The 17,426-nt window shown below is 42.3% G+C and overlaps 2 protein-coding genes across 4 annotated transcripts; both read left to right on the top strand.

The window, feature by feature from the left end:
* Window positions 1-95: 95 nt before the first annotated feature.
* Window positions 96-8,281, top strand: gkap1 (G kinase anchoring protein 1). 2 transcript variants are annotated; one of them, XM_061038857.1, is made up of 13 exons: window positions 96-253; window positions 589-844; window positions 2,900-3,049; window positions 3,279-3,356; window positions 4,372-4,507; window positions 4,598-4,626; window positions 4,747-4,908; window positions 5,172-5,258; window positions 6,892-6,955; window positions 7,092-7,162; window positions 7,250-7,327; window positions 7,504-7,538; window positions 7,791-8,281. In XM_061038857.1, the coding sequence occupies exons 2-12, from the start codon at window positions 602-604 to the stop codon at window positions 7,534-7,536; spliced, it is 1,131 nt and encodes a 376-aa protein (XP_060894840.1). In that variant the 5' UTR covers window positions 96-253; window positions 589-601; the 3' UTR covers window positions 7,537-7,538; window positions 7,791-8,281. The 2 variants fall into 2 exon arrangements, with proteins under 2 accessions (XP_060894840.1, XP_060894839.1); XM_061038856.1 differs by lacking the exon at window positions 7,504-7,538.
* A 1,229-nt stretch (window positions 8,282-9,510) lies between these two features.
* Window positions 9,511-16,374, top strand: LOC132974652 (ubiquilin-1-like). Of its 2 annotated transcripts, none has more exons than XM_061038854.1 (8): window positions 9,511-9,779; window positions 9,929-10,071; window positions 10,877-10,995; window positions 11,807-11,928; window positions 12,150-12,263; window positions 14,009-14,124; window positions 14,265-14,427; window positions 15,026-16,374. In XM_061038854.1, the coding sequence occupies exons 1-8, from the start codon at window positions 9,648-9,650 to the stop codon at window positions 15,062-15,064; spliced, it is 948 nt and encodes a 315-aa protein (XP_060894837.1). In that variant the 5' UTR covers window positions 9,511-9,647; the 3' UTR covers window positions 15,065-16,374. The 2 variants fall into 2 exon arrangements, with proteins under 2 accessions (XP_060894837.1, XP_060894838.1); XM_061038855.1 differs by having other exon boundaries at window positions 9,512-9,779; window positions 12,150-12,233.
* Window positions 16,375-17,426: the final 1,052 nt, after the last annotated feature.

The raw sequence follows: 17,426 nt of genomic DNA, 5'->3' as shown, positions 1-17,426 counted from the left end.
CTTGACACTAAAAAGATCGGATAAGATCATAAGAATAAAACAACTTATTTTGTGCGCTAATGTCTGAGAACAGCAGAAACGAGTCTTTGTGCTTTTTGGTCCTGACGAGCTGCCGTACTCAGTCTGTTAGCAAACCTACGGTTACCAACAGCACCTTTACGAACAGGTGAAACTACTCTCCAGCAACTTTTTTCTTGTGAATACTCTCCACTTTAAATTCAACCAGCGACCGTTTTGAACACAAAAGACCCCCGTGAGTCCCTCCGCGTGTTCTCGACTGTCACGTTTTGTTCTTGTTGTACTTGTTTAGAAGCTAACAAAACCGGCTAAATGTTAAGCTAGGTTAAGTTGCTGCCATGTAATGCTAGCTGAGCCTGTTGTAAGACTGTTAGACACTTTACAGCTCAAATCTCTGTCTTATATTTAAACAACATAATGATCATGCATCTGTTTCTGTACAGAAAGCTGTTAGAGGAGACGTAGGTTTGATTTTATTTGATAAACTAGAAGCTGAGTCTTTGGTTTGTGTTTGTCTTTAAGTTATCTTAACTGCGTTTTTCTTCTTTATTGTTTTTTCTCTTTCATCAGTTTTACTTTAGAAATGGCGTCTTCTGCGATGATCACTGTCCCCACCACCGCCTCCCGCTTCGCCCTGCTCCAGATAGACTCGGAGTCGGACTCGGACGGATCTGACGCGGGGAAGACCAGCACCAAAGGAGGACGGGACTCCTCCGGGAAGCCCCGACCAGGGAAGGCAGCGGGGGGTAAAGGTGGTCAGTTAAACGACAAGAAGAAAGACAAGAAGAAGAAGAAGAAGGAGCAGCAGCAGAGTGAGGCTAATGAGGTGAGTGAGCAGGCACAGGGGCATCTGAAGACCCCTCATCTTTACACACTGAAGATCCCTCATCGTTACACACTGAAGACCCCTGTCCTTTACACACTAGAGACCCCTCATCTTCACACACTAGAGACCCCTCATCTTTACACACTGAAGACCCCTGTCCTTTACACACTGAAGACCCCTCATCTTTACACACTGAAGACCCCTCATCTTTACACACTGAAGACCCCTCATCTTCACACACTAGAGACCCCTCATCTTTACACACTAGAGACCCCTCATCTTTACACACTAGAGACCCCTCATCTTTACACACACACACAATCATGACTTATCTTTCTGAACACTCAAAGACAGGAAACAACATAATAGAAGTTGTGTCGAGAGAGTGATGAGAGTCAGTGGTTGTAGGCGGTGATGAAAAGCTGAGTTTTTAGGGATTTCTTGTTGGAAGTGAGGGTGGGGGAGTCTCTGATGTTTTTAGGGAGAGAGTTCCAGAAGGTGGGAGAAGACCCTGTCCCCCCAGGACCGATGGTTTGGGAGGTTTGCATCTGCAGACCTGAGAGTGCTGGTGGAGAAGCTCAGACAGGTGGAGGGGGGAGCCAGGTTGTGGAGGGCTTTGTAGGTGAGGATGAGGAGTTTGAAGTGGATACGCTGGGGGGACGGGGAGCCAGTGGGGGTGACGTGGTCTCTGGTGCGGGAGAGCGTGAGGAGACGAGCAGCGGGGTTCTGAATGTGTCGAAGTTTCTTGAGTGTTTTGGATGGTGATCCGTAGAGGAGTCTAATTATTGTTCTCCTCTGTTGTTGTTGTTTCACTTCACCTGAACTGAAACTGTAGAGGCTGCTGTCAGGTGAAACGGAACTGATCGGGTTCCTTGTTTTCTGTTTATAGCAAGCACTCCCACACTCATTAAGATAAGGTATGTTGTAAGGTGTGTTCTTTATTATGGACATTCATGTATTCTTTGTTAGGGAACGTCAAAAGATGTCGCTTTCTTGCCCTCAAACGCCCCAAAAACTCAGAAGAAAACAGAATTAAACCAAGAAAGAAGGTCAACTATTGACTGACTGACTTACCTACTTACCTGTGTGTTTAGATACTTACACTATATTATATTATATTATACTACATTATATTATATAACTGCACTCTACATTACTGTGGTACAACACTGCCTCTCTTCTCTGCTGTTTACATTACTTGCTGCTATTTATCAAACCAAGTCACTTTAATCACTTGTCACTTTATCTTGTCATTCTCTGCACATACTGTCTCAATTCCCTGCATAGTTAACTTCATCATTCATTTTGTACTTTTATATACCCTGTTTTTATTTATATTTATCTATTCTGTTTAATGTGTATTTTGTATTTTGAGCTTCCTTTCTGTGCTGCTGCAACGCCCGAATTTCCCCTCTGGGGATCAATAAAGTATTATCCTATCCTATATAGATAGAGACACACACACACACACACACACACACTTCAAGGTGTGTAGGTCATAGTTACAGGTAAATAAACGGTTAAGTGGGGTGTTAACGAAATCTACCTGCAGCTGTTGTGTTTCTAGATAATTCAACGTTAGTCATATTTTTAACCTGAAATGTCAAACATTAGTCATTAAGCTTAACCAATTAAACATTGGCTGCTTTTCTTCCTTTTATAACAAATCTTTTTAAGAGTTTTTCAGTCTGGTCTTGTTTATTTTTTTAAACCTTTCAGACAAATTACTTTGGTTAATATTTAATGAAGACATGAAAAGTTGACATTGTGACAGATCTCAGCCTTGATGTAACTTAACAAGAATTGCAAGATGTTAATCGTATTAATAAGAAACATTTTGCTATGATGATGTTTTATTAGATTTAATTATAATGCTTAAGCTTAAACTCTTGAACTAATAAGAAAAAGCTTTTATCTGAAGGGCCTAACTGTTTACATGAGGGAGGATTGGACCCTGACTCAAAGACAATAGACAATAGTAGCGCAAGACAAAGTTAAAAAGTAGAAGCATTGATGGTGATAAACATTTTATTTGAATGTCTCTCTTTCTATCAGTTACGTAATTTGGCCTTCAAGAAGATTCCTCAGAAGTCGTGTGCCCCGCCTCCCTGTTTGTCTGCTGCCGGTGAACTGCTCGGTCCTGCAGGGGGGGACCACGCTCCGCCTGCAGAGGGGTGGCAGCAGTGGAAGCAGAGGGATGAGCAGGTAAGAAAGAACAACACCTGTACTGTAGGTGATGTGCTGTTCAGGAAGACACCGCTCTGGCAGCTGTGTTTACAAAGAGGAGAGTTGTAGAGAGCTGGCTGAGGAGTGTTTTATCCTCTTCTGATGAGACTGCATTTTACTGACAGTTCATGTCTGATCTCACCGACAACACCAACCATGTGTCTCCAGCAGGAGTTCTTCATCGTGTGTGTTCCTCCTTCCTCTGTAGATAACCTCTGAGCTGTACGAGGCAGACCTGGAGAAGGCCTTGATTCTAAGCAAACTGGAATTCGAACAGCAGAAACAGGTAAAGGCAACTACATTTAAATTTGATTACAATTTAAACTCAGAGTAGTCAACTCTTCTAAACTTAAGAAAACTCTCAGAAAACACTCAAAATCAAGCGTCATTTATTTAACACGGCTGAAAATGAGATCTCAGCGTCAATAACTGGTTTGCTGAGTGTGGCTAAGGTTAGCTGTGCTAGCGCCACCAGCCGTCGGTCCTCTGTGCAGGTGAACGTCCACATCCCTGTCGCTGAATGTGTTTACGCGTTACTCCGGTGGAATTGCAAGTTAAACGTGACACAGTATACAAAACAACTTGATTTGAATTTTCACTCTTCTAATGATCTCAAATTACTGCCAAACCCATCTGCTCCTATAAGAGGCCATGAGACCGCGTGTTGACATCCGGGCAGCAGACTGAGGAGAGAAGACCCAGCTCCAGCTTGTTGCATTATAAGATGAAGATTTAAGAAGTTTATCATGAGCTGCAGGACGATCAAACACAGCTCATTTTTATTCCCTGTCCACTCCAGTCCTTTTAGAGAGCCTGATTAATCTATTCTTAAATCTGTAAAACCACGGAGGGATGATGCTAAAGAAACACTTCAGCTTCTTTGTTTCCAGGATCTTTGGTTTCAAAGAGAAATTAACCGCTCTAAGACAAACCTTTCACTCTTCACCAGATGAAAATCCATTTCTCTTCTGTTCAGACTCATACAGCTCGATTTGTTTCATTTTTGTTTGGGTCAGCTTTCTTGTTCATAAGTTTTATGACACAAGGACAATTGTGTTAAAATGCTGACTTTGCTGTATATGAGTTGATGTGATGACCCATATAGCCATAGTTACTATTTAACTATCTGCCAAGGGTAAGATCGACTTTAATCTCCCACTGCTCACCCTGTATTGATGCGTCATCGTCTCCTTAAAGCGCTGAGTCATCCTTTTTTTTTACGACGTAGTCACTGCTTCATTTAAATCAAACATGCTAGAGTAGAAGCATCACTGAACATCCGATCATGTGCTTTCACTCAGCACCCCACAAACGCATCCTCACCGAAGTCCAGAGGAGGAAAAGAAGGCGGAGGGAAGAAGGACAAAAAAAAGAACCAGCAGGCGAAAGACAAAAAGACGGTTTCCCTGCAGGACTTCCAGGCGGAGGGCAGCGCAGGTGAGAACTACTTATGATTTAGTTTCATTAAACTATGATCTGGTGTGCCGCAGTGTTAATCTTTCTGTCAATGTTTTTGTCTCTTTGCAGAACATTTAGGTAGGAAACAAGAGAAAGACGTAAGCATCTTTTGTTCATATAAAGCAAACACTCATCAATGACCTGTGAATAAATGTGGGATGGATGTCATCTGTAATGTAGCATAGTCATGTTGAAACATCGACCGTCTTCTTCTCCAGGATGCCAGAGCGGCTAACTTAGTGCTGGGAGGCGGGCAGGAGGAGCGTTTTTTCAACAAGCTGGAGGATGACGTCAGTCGGATCGTCCTGCAGGAGAAGAGACGCGAGCAGTACACCAACAGCCAGGGACAGGAAGTCAACACGTCCACAGAACACGAGCCGGTACAGAAACACACACAGTTCTCTAAATACTCACTCAGGTGTCTACTTTAACACACCTGGCTGACAGTCTTCTATTATGAATCTTAAAATCTGTGTTTCTATCATGCTGAATCTTTTATATACGTCTCTTAAGTAACCTTTTCAACCTCACTGAGACAGACGGGAGCTTGTTGGAGATGTAGATGAAGGAGAACGTTTGGTCTTTGATGTGATGTCTGAGTTCGTCCTCACTGAGCTCTTTTGTCTCTTGTTGATTTTGTTAGGATCCCCGAGCGGAGCAGCTGAAGTACGACCTGGAGAAAAAAGACCAGGAAATCGATAAGCTAAAGAAGACCATCTCACAGTGGGAGGTGAGTGGTCAGAAGCACCTTATCCTTCTTTCATTTCACTGGAGATGTCTAACTCTGTCTGATCTTCCAGAATTGCTCCGTCTCCGTTTCCATCGGCACAATGAGCGTATAGTTTGAGACACGTGGTTCTCTATTTGGTATCTCCTGGGTTAAGGTGCGTTAGCAGAGACGATTCTAAAAGATCGAGTTTAAACGCTGCAGACCGCTGACTACTTTAAAGGCTTCATATGTGATTTTTTGATCCAGCAGATGTCGCCCTTGAGCACCAGCATGAAACCAAAACAACTGGCGCTGCATTGTTGTGTTAGCATGCTAATGCTAGCGATCTTTATTATGCTCATATCTTCACACTGCATGTAAATTTAAACAAAGTGAGTACAGTATGTTATTCTTCTTTTCTCTAGTCCCTCAATTAAAAAACTTTTATACACGAGGGGAGGAGTCAGCCGGCCGTCCCGGCGATGTAAACAAAGTGAAGATACGGCTCAGACAACATCACAGACAGCGGGACTCTGGAGTCATGTAGACAGTCATGACTCACAGAGTTATTTTCAGAGGATATATTTGATTTCTGCTCATTTAAGAGTGAAAAATCACATATTCTTCCTTTAACTCCTCCCTGCACAAACCTGTTTTTAACAACAAAGCTCTCATCAAAAGTAACCTCTGATTTTTGTTCTTCTCTCGGCCCAGATTTAGAAAATGCAGCTTGGGAAAGAGTGTCTTAGTGAAATGTCAGCGTGCACTTGGTTCTTTGTTTTGTGTTTTGCTTTCTCAAAGTGTTGACAACACAGTCGGCTAAGAATTCTGTCGACACTGAAGATATAAACAGTCTGCTGGGGAAGAAAAGAAGGACGACACAATGAATCACAGTTATCATAATATGAGCATTCTTAACTTACACCTCTCACATGTCAGCATTCAAAGAATAAATAAGCAATAGTTCAGTGTGAAACATCAATGCCTTCTCACAATTTTGATTTAGTCGGATGAAGCTCAAGCTTGCGATCTGCTGCTCACAGTGATCACACATGGCTTATTTTTCTCATACCATGCGGGCCTACTCAAAAAGGAAGTTATGTATCAGCATATGCAGGGTATCCCACTCGGGCCCCGTGTCCACCTAGTGCTTTATCGGAGCTCCAGCGTCTTTTTGAAGGGAGAGCGTTGGCAGCAGACGGCAGCCGCCTGGAGAATAAGCACAGCGCCCTGTGTCTTTTTTCTGAGTTCTCCACCTTCTATGTGCGGCCGCTCTGAGCGCTCAAGTTGAAAACCTTTCACCATTTCAGAAAGGCGCTGCTGACGTCACCGGCGCTCTTTTCCAAATGTAGTTTAGTCACTTAGTGTCTTGTACTCGCATCCTCCTCGCTCCGTGTCTTAACGGGGAAATAAACGATCTTAAATAATAAAGCATGCAGGAAAAAGTAACAGAGCAGTGTCGCTCATACAGCGGGCGTTGTCAACAGCCTGTTGTCATAGAGACAGGACGGACGTGCAGCGCTTTTTCTTCTCAGCGCACAAACGTTTCAATCAAGCGCAGAGCCAGCGCTCTCCTGCCCGGGGCCTTACACTGTACCTGTCCCACAATCCTCTTCCCCTCCATAAATGATTTTTCTTCTTTGTATCCCCGCAGCTGAAATACAAAGAGGTGAAGGCGAGAAATTCTCAACTGCTGAAGATGCTCCAACAGGGAGAAAGTGAGTCGAACTTTATCAGGATTTCACTCGATCGCTCTCCGTCCTCTGACTTCTTATCCGCCCTTCTCTTGCCTCATGAAGATTTAACACCAATCCGTCTGATGATTTCTGACTGTGTCTCTTTCCTCTCCTTCAGTGAAAGACAAAGCAGAAATCCTCCTACAGGTAGAAGAGCTGCTACATATAAAAGAAGAACTATCATCACAGGTGTGTATGACTGAGACAGAGGAAGGTGAAGGTAGACACGTTAGTACACGTGTTTGCATTTTAATGTTGTTGTTTTTTTATTCTTAGGTATCATTACTACACGGGGCCCTTGAGCAAGAAAGGTCTAAAGTCAAAGGTCTGCAGTCAGAACAACCGAAACATCAGGTGAGATCACTAACACTGACACATGCTCGCTCGTTAACCTCTGCTTCACTGTAACAATGAAAACCTCAGACTGTTTTAGAGAGAGGAGATGTGTAACTATGTTTAGGCGGGATTGTGTGTGTTTGTGTGTGTGTTCATCTGCATACATGGTCCCTGTATTCCTGTCTATACCACAGAAAAAAGGAGCAAGCAGAGGGAAGTTGCAGTAAAAGTAAGCTGCAGCACAAAGAAAAGTCACAATAGATTAGTTTTTGTTCTTTTAAGCAATCTGAGATCAGGGAAGAATTAGGATAAGTTTTGGTTCAGAAAAATTCAACCATTAATTCTTTTCTAATTTTTAATAGCGAAATTTTTTTTTTCTATCATGATTTTTTTTTTTATCCAACTCTAACTTCACTTGGCTCAGTAGATGTTCTTGTTTTTGTCAATAACTGTGAACTTTCTGGCTTCTCTTTGTCGGCAGGGTAACAAGAAAGGGAAGAAAGGCTCCGACGCGGATCTATGAATGTTTCAGAAGTTAATGCAAAAAAAGAATGAACGAACAAATGAAGAAAAACAATAATGATCACAAGCAGGGTCCTCTTTCTTTTATGTTTTTTTTTTTTTAGCTTGGACTTGATGTCAGCATAAAATGCATGCCCCTGTAATTACTCATATACACAACTTACACTCCAAGCAGGAAAACAAAAGGTGTAAAACAAACACAAGCGATTAAGAAGACCAGACGTTCTGAAGAGAAGTTTCTGAACTGTGTTAAAAGTCTTTACTTACAATGCTGCCCCCTGCAGGCACAGGTGTGTCACTGCATCTGTGGTGCAGCAGGAGGGATTGTGTGCCTGATCTTTGTTTGGCTTCACCTCCAAACTGACAGAAATGAAATGTATGTTTTCGTTCTGTTTTTTTTCTTTCTTTCAAACTGTCAAGTAAATAAAATACTTTTTCAGTGAAAGGTGATTCCCACTTCGGTGTTTATTTTGATGTTAAAGAGTTATGGGCGCTTGTAGATCTTCTGGTTATTGTTTCTGAGTTTGAGAGACACTTGTTTCCTTCCACTGATCATTTTAAGTTTCACAGATCAGGAATGGCTCCCGGAGGTTGGTGCAGAATAATTTAGTCTTATAAATGATGTTGCATTTTGGTACAGAAGCCCAAAGCTGATGCATCCACCCTGCATGTTATCTCATTTCTGTCGTTATCTTGGCATGACAAAGCTGGTTTTCCCAGTAAACCAGATTCATGAATCATCACAGATATGAAAGCTGGTTTTTCTCGTGATATAGGGATAATTTTCTGGTCATGTAGAACAGGAGTGTCCAGACCTAGAAGCCGTCCTATCCGGACCCAGACCTGTAACTGAGAAATTAGTGAGAATATTTAAATTTTATCCAGCACAGTTTTTATCGTCTTCATGGTACTGGCTGACACTCCCAAACCAATTGCATGTGTTGTAATGATACTCAGCCAATCAAATCTGTGCATTAGAGTCAGGAACAATAAACAGTAGGCTACACAGAGGAGGAGAGGAAAACCAAGACGAGAGACACATTGTCTCTAACGGGACCTCTTTGAATTTTAATTGAACACCCCTGATCGAGAAGAACAAAACTGTGAATGACATGCTGTTGCTTCCCACACTATGAGGTAAGTTAAGCCTATTTCTGTTTGCTTTGCTCTTTGGCAGCAACTGCTAGGAGCCCCAGACCAGTAGGGGGCCCCAAGCAGCATTTGAATGCTGGTTGGAAGGGCCCCCAATTGATTTTTGCCCAGAGCCGACAGACTCGATAATCATCACTGCGTGGATACAAGATGGGAAAAAAAGAGTCCAGATCTCAAGAATAACCAGAAATGACTCATAATCAGAGAAAAACTGAGAAAATAAAAAGCATGAATGCATGTCCACTTTGGGCTTCCTTACCTTGGGACCCATCGTGCAGCTATCTTGGAGAAATGTAGATAATAATGCTTGACCAAGTCTGTAAAAACAATTAAAATGTACTCAAAAGGAGTCAAAAAATAAATCAGAACATATTTCTTAGTTTTAAGTTGTGACCTAATTTCATATTTTGTTGTGCACTATTGAGTTAGGATTGTGTGATCAAATAATTCAATCATGACTAGCTGCTGTTTTATCCGCGTTAAAACTTTACATTAAATAAAAGGAAGAATTACTTTAAAAGTTGTAGTTCCTGTGTTGACATCACCCTGCGTCCTCGGGTCACCGCACCACTTCTTGTCGAGTCATAACACCGGGACTGTGTCCTCTTCCTCCTCCTCCTCCTCTCCGGCTCCTCTCCGTTCACATCCCGGGAAGGACTGAGGGATGTCGGGCACAGCACAGGACGAACCTGGAGCCCCGACTGAAGCTCAGGGGTCTCAAATGATCCACGTTTCTGTGAAGAGTCTGACGAAGAGCAAAGAGTTCTCCGTCAGAGGAAACTGCACCGTCACACAGGTCAGCAGATTATTGGTCCTACTGATGGCTGCGCGTGGAGCTGTGGGAGTATGAGGTAACCTTTTGGGGTAACACAGTTAAATGTAATTGTGTGTCTCTCTCTCTCTCTGTGTGTGTGTGTGTGTGTGTGTGTGTGTGTGTGTGTACAGCTGAAATGTGGACTAGCAGGGCGCCTGGAGGTCCCGGCACAGCGGCTGGTGCTGATTCACTCCGGCCGTGTCCTCAGAGACTCAGAAATCCTGAGTCACCTGAAAGCAGCAGACGGCTCAGTCAGCCTCTGCATGGTGCAAAGGTACACAGAAACAACCCAGTCACAACAATAATAACAATAATAATAATAATAATAATAATAAAAGATCTAATTTAAAATGTAATTGTATGGCAAAGATCACATCCTGCAAAAACAATCCATCATCTCACTCCACAAAATCTAACTTTTAGGGCAGATGTTTTCCTTTTAACTTAGTTTGCCTATAAATTCTGTAGCCTTTTCATATTGTATTGAAATTGTTTTTATTTATTTGTATCGTTTGTTTTCTAAGGTAAGTTCCCTTGTAGGGCTTCAGGTAAAAAGGGTCCAATAAAAAGCTGAACTACTATTTTGGTTTAGGTCCTGTGTGTTGATTTTGTCGCCCCCTTGTGGACAAACAGGGAGTTCTCACCTCTTGGCTGATCTTGCATGTTTAAGTAGGTTTTCAAAACCAAAGATCTCTTCCTGCTTTCTTTTAACCTCCAAACTAATCACTCGTCTAGAATCCATTATCCGCCTCACTGTTCTGCGTGCTCTTGTGTAGGATCTATATTTTTACTATGTTTACTGAATAATCTACAGGCTGTGTATAAGAAGCCGAAGGAGCAGAAGGAGCAATTCGGTGTTAAGTGTCTTATCCAAGGACACATCGGACATGTTGTTGCAGGAGCTGGAGATCAAACCCTCGGCCTTTCGGTTGAGAGATGACGACAGAGCCACAGCCGCCCGAGTCTCTTTATAAAAACATGCTTTCACAATCCGTCGCTCTGCTTGAGTTTAATCTTCAGACTGTTCCATGAATCCACCCCACAGTGCTTCAGATTCTGACTAAGTCTGTCCTCCTCAGGCCTCCTGCTGCTCCCACGACTGATCCAGCTTCAGAAGTGGTTCAGTCAGACCTTACAGATGACCCTGATCCTGACCCTGATAACTTCACACCTTCTCCAAAGTCTCCCCTCTGCCTGGGTAAGAACTCCTGAACATGAACATCCCTCCTCCTACACACTCTTATTTTCTGCCTTTTCACACTTCTTAAATCTCACACACACACACTGCAAAAACTCAAATCTTAGCAGGTTTATTTGTTAAATTTCTAGTCATAAATATCTCATCACACTTAAAGTCAGCCACATTCATCTGTCAAGTCTATTTGAACATGTTGTTTCAAGAGATTAAAGGTGAAACACAAGGCCTGAATTGCTTTTTGTTTAAGTTTTTTGGGGGCCTTTCTGCTTTTATTAGACAGAGCAGCTGAAGAGAGACAGGAAATATTAGCAGGAGAGAGATGAGGACGACATGCAGCAAAGAGCCAAGGTGGGACTCGAACCTACGGCAAACCACCATGAGGACTTTGACCTCCGTACGCGGACATGCGACATAACCGCTAGGCCATCTGGTGCCGCCTGAATTGCCGGCAAAGTTGACTTAAGTTTCTTGTATGAAGATAAAGATCTCATTTTAAGAAACCTAACAAATGTGAGGGACGAGTGTGACAGAGCGACTCAATGAACATTTCAGATGCAGGCCATCATGAGATTTCTAGAAATTTCCAGGAGGGCATGTGGGCAAAAAAAGTTGTACAAATAGATTTTCCATTTTTGTGCAGGCGTGAAGTTTAATGATGCTCTTTCATTCCAAAGCCACCATGTTTTAAATGACTGAACTCTAACATAATGTGTACATTTCCCTCATCTTGTGCCTGTGCCCTCTCTTCTTCTTCTTCTTCTTCTTCTTCTTCTTCTTCTTCTTCTTCTTCTTCTTCTTCTCCTCCTCTCAGGCATGCAGTCACTGATGGAGGAGATCACAGCCAGTCCAGGTCTGATGGAGAGCCTGCTGTCCGGGCCGTATGTCAGCAGCCTCCTGAACTGCCTCAGCCAAAACCCGGAGCTGGCTGCACAGGTGACCCACACTCGTGCACATCAGGGAACTCGTAACAGGCAATCAGATCACTCGGCAACTGCAGAACATTTACTTCCTCCCATCAATCACACTCACATTGACTGTAGGTCTATGGGTGTCTGAAGCGTTCACAAAATCCCACTGGCTGCAAACTACAGGTCGAGAACTGGGCAACCATCCTCCACTTAACTCTTTACAGCTTCATGTTCTTCCTGTTTCAGATGCTGCTGAGCCATCCTTTGTTCTCAGGGAATCCTCTGCTGCAGCAGCAGATCAGACAGCAGATCCCGCTCTACCTGCAGCAGGTGACTCCACACTCTCATATCATGAAACAGGTGACTCCACACTCTCACATCATGTAACAGGTGACTCCACACTCTCATATCATGTAACAGGTGACTCCACACTCTCATATCATGAAACAGGTGACTCCACACTCTCATATCATGAAACAGGTGACTCCACACTCTCATATCATGTAACAGGTGACTCCACACTCTCATATCATGTAACAGGTGACTCCACACTCTCACATCATGTAACAGGTGACTCCACACTCTCATCATGAAACAGGTGACTCCACACTCTCACATCATGTAACAGGTGACTCCACACTCTCACATCATGAAACAGGTGACTCCACACTCTCACATCATGTAACAGGTGACTCCACACTCTCATATCATGAAACAGGTGACTCCACACTCTCATATCATGAAACAGGTGACTCCACACTCTCACATCATGTAACAGGTGACTCCACACTCTCACATCATGTAACAGGTGACTCCACACTCTCACATCATGTAACAGGTGACTCCACACTCTCATATCATGTAACAGGTGACTCCACACTCTCATATCATGTAACAGGTGACTCCACACTCTCTCATCATGAAACAGGTGACTCCACACTCTCATATCATGAAACAGGTGACTCCACACTCTCACATCATGTAACAGGTGACTCCACACTCTCATATCATGAAACAGGTGACTCCACACTCTCACATCATGTAACAGGTGACTCCACACTCTCATATCATGAAACAGGTGACTCCACACTCTCACATCATGTAACAGGTGACTCCACACTCTTATATCATGTAACAGGTGACTCCACACTCTCATATCATGTAACAGGTGACTCCACACTCTCATATCATGTAACAGGTGACTCCACACTCTCATATCATGAAACAGGTGACTCCACACTCTTATATCATGAAACAGGTGACTCCACACTCTTATATCATGAAACAGGTGACTCCACACTCTTATATCATGAAACAGGTGACTCCACACTCTCATATCATGTAACAGGTGACTCCACACTCTCATATCATGCAACAATGAAATATATAGGTTCAGGATTTTCTCAACATTGGACCCATTACGTCCATTATTTAGTTGAGCAACATCATTTTTCCCACCATGAGAATATCCTTGTCGATCTTTTTAAAAGTCATGTTGCAAGAAACAAACTCCATGGATCTCCACTCAAACTCAATCATGTTTATGATCATTATCGTCATGATGAAGGGTGCGACAACATGCAGACCTGGCAATGTATCATCTGCTTGATTTTTGTGTTACATATTTTTTAAGGATTAATATCTATATTTAATTTTTTTTTTTTTTAAATAAAAGTGGAACCGCAAACACATTTCCCTGCCAATAAGACTCACCATGTCACTTCGTCATGTCTCCTCACGCTGGCTTATTAAACAAATGAGGGTAACACTGTGGGAGTTAATTGGCCAAAGAAGAAGGAGAAGACATCAGTAAAATGTCCAACAGTGTTGAAGAGATGTTGAATGATAAAGCGTGATAAGAGGTGAAAGTGACACCAACTTACAGTGAATTCAAATGTAAATTTTGCACCTTTTTAGGGACATTTAGAATCATGGAGTTATTTCGATATACCATCCTTTGATTGACTTGCATAATGCTAAATCGTGATATTACTGTTATGGCACCACATCGTGTTGTACTGCATCATATTGTATTGTATGGTGTCGTATCTTCAGTTACCCTGCAGCTTCCCCCCTATTCATGAGTAATGTTAATCAAAATGCAGATGCAGAGTCCAGAGCTACTGTCAGCCATGTTGAATCCCAGAGCCATGGAGGCTCTGCTTCAGATCCAGCAGGCTCTTCAGACTCTGGCTGCAGAGGCTCCTGCACTGATGCCCATGTGAGTATAGGTACACAACAGAAACACACACACAGTGCACGTCCTAAAATATACCTGTAAGTGTTCGGTTTGAAGGAGCACTGAGAGTTGAAGATTCAGTTAAACTTCTCAGTATTCATCAGCACATGTCCGTCCTGTAGGTCTGGACCGGGAGACACTGGAACCTGCTTTGTCGATGCTGCTCCAGCATCCGACTGTGTCCGTAACGACCAATCAGGAAGTGGCCCTGGGGTTGCCACGGTGACAGAGCAGCAGCAGCAGTTTGTGCAACAGATGCTGCAGGCACTCGCTAACTCAAATGGGGTATCTCATTGGTTCCTTTTGACCTCGTTGTCCGTGTTTGATTCAAACTGCAAACTGCAAAGCAATACACACACACACACACACACACACACACACACACACACACACACACACACACACACACACACATACATATACAAAGAGTAACTATTCATATACTTGGTTGAATAGATAGGTTTTGAGTTTAGCTTTAAAAGTAGAGACAGTTGTGATGGATCAGGTCAGCAGGTAGTTTGTTCCAGAGAGAAGGACCGCAGTCACTAAAGGTCCCCTCTCCGGACATTGATATAATTCTGGGTACGCCTATAAGACCTCCACTTGAGGGGCCGGGTCGGGTTGTAGTCTGTGAGCAAATCAGAAATCTACTGAGGAGCTGAACCATTGAGAGCTTTATGGACTAATAACGTTTCTGTAATTTCTTGTCAATCTTAAAAATGATTTAGTTCATGCTCTCTCTGCTCATTCTTAAAGAAATAAAATATGACACACGACCATAGACTGTAAATATTACACACATATTCTTTACAAAATACTGGTGTTCTTTTTCTTTTTGAATATTTTTGTAGTTACTCTTCCCTCTGTTGTCGTTTCTTTTCAGGTCCTTGCTGAGGAGATCCAGGAGGAGATGAGCGGCTGAGTCCTGAGCTTCAGAGACCGACAGGCAGACTGTCACACACACACACACACACACACACACACACACACACACTCTCAAACATGATAATCGTAGTAAACACTTTGTCATTATCGGTGACTATGTCGTTTCTGAGAAAAAACACAAAGATAAAGATCGTTGTGCTGCAAGATAAGAGGAAAATAAACGTTCTTTACCAGATTGGAGATCAACACACGATTGTAGAATAAATATCGCCAAGTAGACGAGGATCATCAACAACCAAAACAATGGGGCTTCTCCTAGATACTCTTTGTAACCGTTTAAAATGTAGTCCTGTAGTTTTTTTCACTTTATTTATTTATTTTCCTCCTCTGTTTTGTTTTATATGTGATTGTAGGACTGACTGATTACTTCTGATTCCTACCCAGATTGGATTTTGTGAATTATCTGTCGTGGTAGATACACCTTAAGATAAGATCTTCTTCATTGTCTCCAAAGGGGAAATGTGTCTTTGACTCTGTCCTGCAGTTTTCTTCATCTTGTTCTCAGTCGTTTCTTTTTTGTAGTTTAGTGTAGTTTTGTTTAAAACAAGAGAAAAAAACAATGTAAAAGAAACGTACTAAGTCTGATGATTGCATGTTTTACCATCTTACTAAAGATATAAGACACAAGCCATGTTTAGATCGCTGCACTAACAAAGTCTAACTTTAATTCCTTTTTAAACTTATTATGTCTGTCACCTCCTTCTTCACATCAGACCACATGTGTACCTGCTGGTGTTCACTTGTTCTTCATGCAGTGAGACAGATCTGTGCAGGAACTTAACCCCCCCCCCACACACACACACACACACTCACACACTCTGCACTTGTAGCTTTAGTGCATAAATGTCCAGAGGTCATATATTAATCATCTCCATGCAGCACTCAGGCCTCTTCTCGTCTTACCACCTGGATAACAACGAGAGCCTGAAACACCAACTCTGGTCTCAGATTGAAAATGGAAGAGAAGAATCTTTTTGTTCTGCTCGTTCCCTCGCTGCTTGAATGAATGTTTTGTCCACCACAGACTGTAAAGATAATAAAAATAAAAAACACCCCAGATAATTAAAAGGTTTGGCTCCTAACGTTGCATTTAAAAGAAGAGAGAGGATGAATGTTTAACTCAAAGTCACACATGCACAGAAACTCAGATCTTCTCAACTCTCTCTCCCAGGAGAGCGTTTCTCTCAGGCATGAATGAATACAGAATACAGATGTAAAACAATGACGATGAAGATGAACTTTTCACAGTTGAAGATGTTCCAATAAACCTTCGATGCCTACCTCTTACTTTGATTTATTGTTGTTGTTGTTGTTGTTGTATTCAGTAGAGCTCCAGTAGATACTGCACCACACTGATTTTGGGCTGTAGTAGGCGGTGCATTATCTTTGTGTGCATCGCCGACTGAGAAACACTTTTACTCATTAAGCTGACTTTTATATTTGATGTAATCTGTTAAAACAACACATTTTATAATTCATGTTCTGACCTCACTTCTATATTCATGCACTGTTTTATTGCACATGAATGTATGATGATGATGTCCTGCTTTGGAAAGCTGCTTTTGTTCCCTTCATGCCTCGGTGTTGTAATGGTCGTATTTCTGCCATCACCTTGAATTAGTTCTTTTTTTTTAAGGTTTATTTTTGGGCTTTCTATGCCTCAATTTCAAGACAGGACAGTAGACAGAGGCAGAAAACAGGGAGAGAGAGAAAGTAGGGAATGACATGTGGGAAAGGAGCCACAGGGCAGATTTAAACCTGGACCGCCCGCTTGGAGGATTACAGCCTCCATACATGGGGCGCACGCACTAACCACTGAGCCACCAGCGCCCCAATGTTGATTTTTTAAAAAGCATTTTTAAATCATAATTCTACCGTGTTGTAATTACTTTACAATTTCCCTGCAACCTGTTTCATTTTTGTCTCATTGAATAACTTAGCAAATATTTCTATAGTTTGGCCACTTCCTCAGAGAGCCACTGGGGGGCAGCAGAGCCGCATTAACAATGAACACATGGAAGGAGAAGTGAAACTAAACTACTTCACTCTCTGATCTAATATTAGAAACAAACGTCCTGACTGCTGCTGAGAGCTAGAGGACATTTCAGTCCTGCTATATTGTTTGAATTATTATCATTATTTTTACATATTTGTTTGAATTTTAATGTTTCGACTCTACAATACAACTCCTAGTGTAAAAACCTGTGTTTTATCTAACTATGTAATATCTGTAAAACTTTAAAGGTCACATATTCTCCTCCTCTTCAACCAGTGTAAATAAGTCTCAGAGCTCCTCAAAACATGTCTGTGAAGTTTCTTGTTCTAAATCCACTCTGATC

This window comes from Labrus mixtus, chromosome 5 (assembly GCF_963584025.1).
Source record: "Labrus mixtus chromosome 5, fLabMix1.1, whole genome shotgun sequence".
Classification (NCBI taxonomy): domain Eukaryota; kingdom Metazoa; phylum Chordata; class Actinopteri; order Labriformes; family Labridae; genus Labrus; species Labrus mixtus.
Note: the sequence above shows the minus strand (reverse complement) of the source record. Positions and strands in the feature narration are given on the sequence as shown.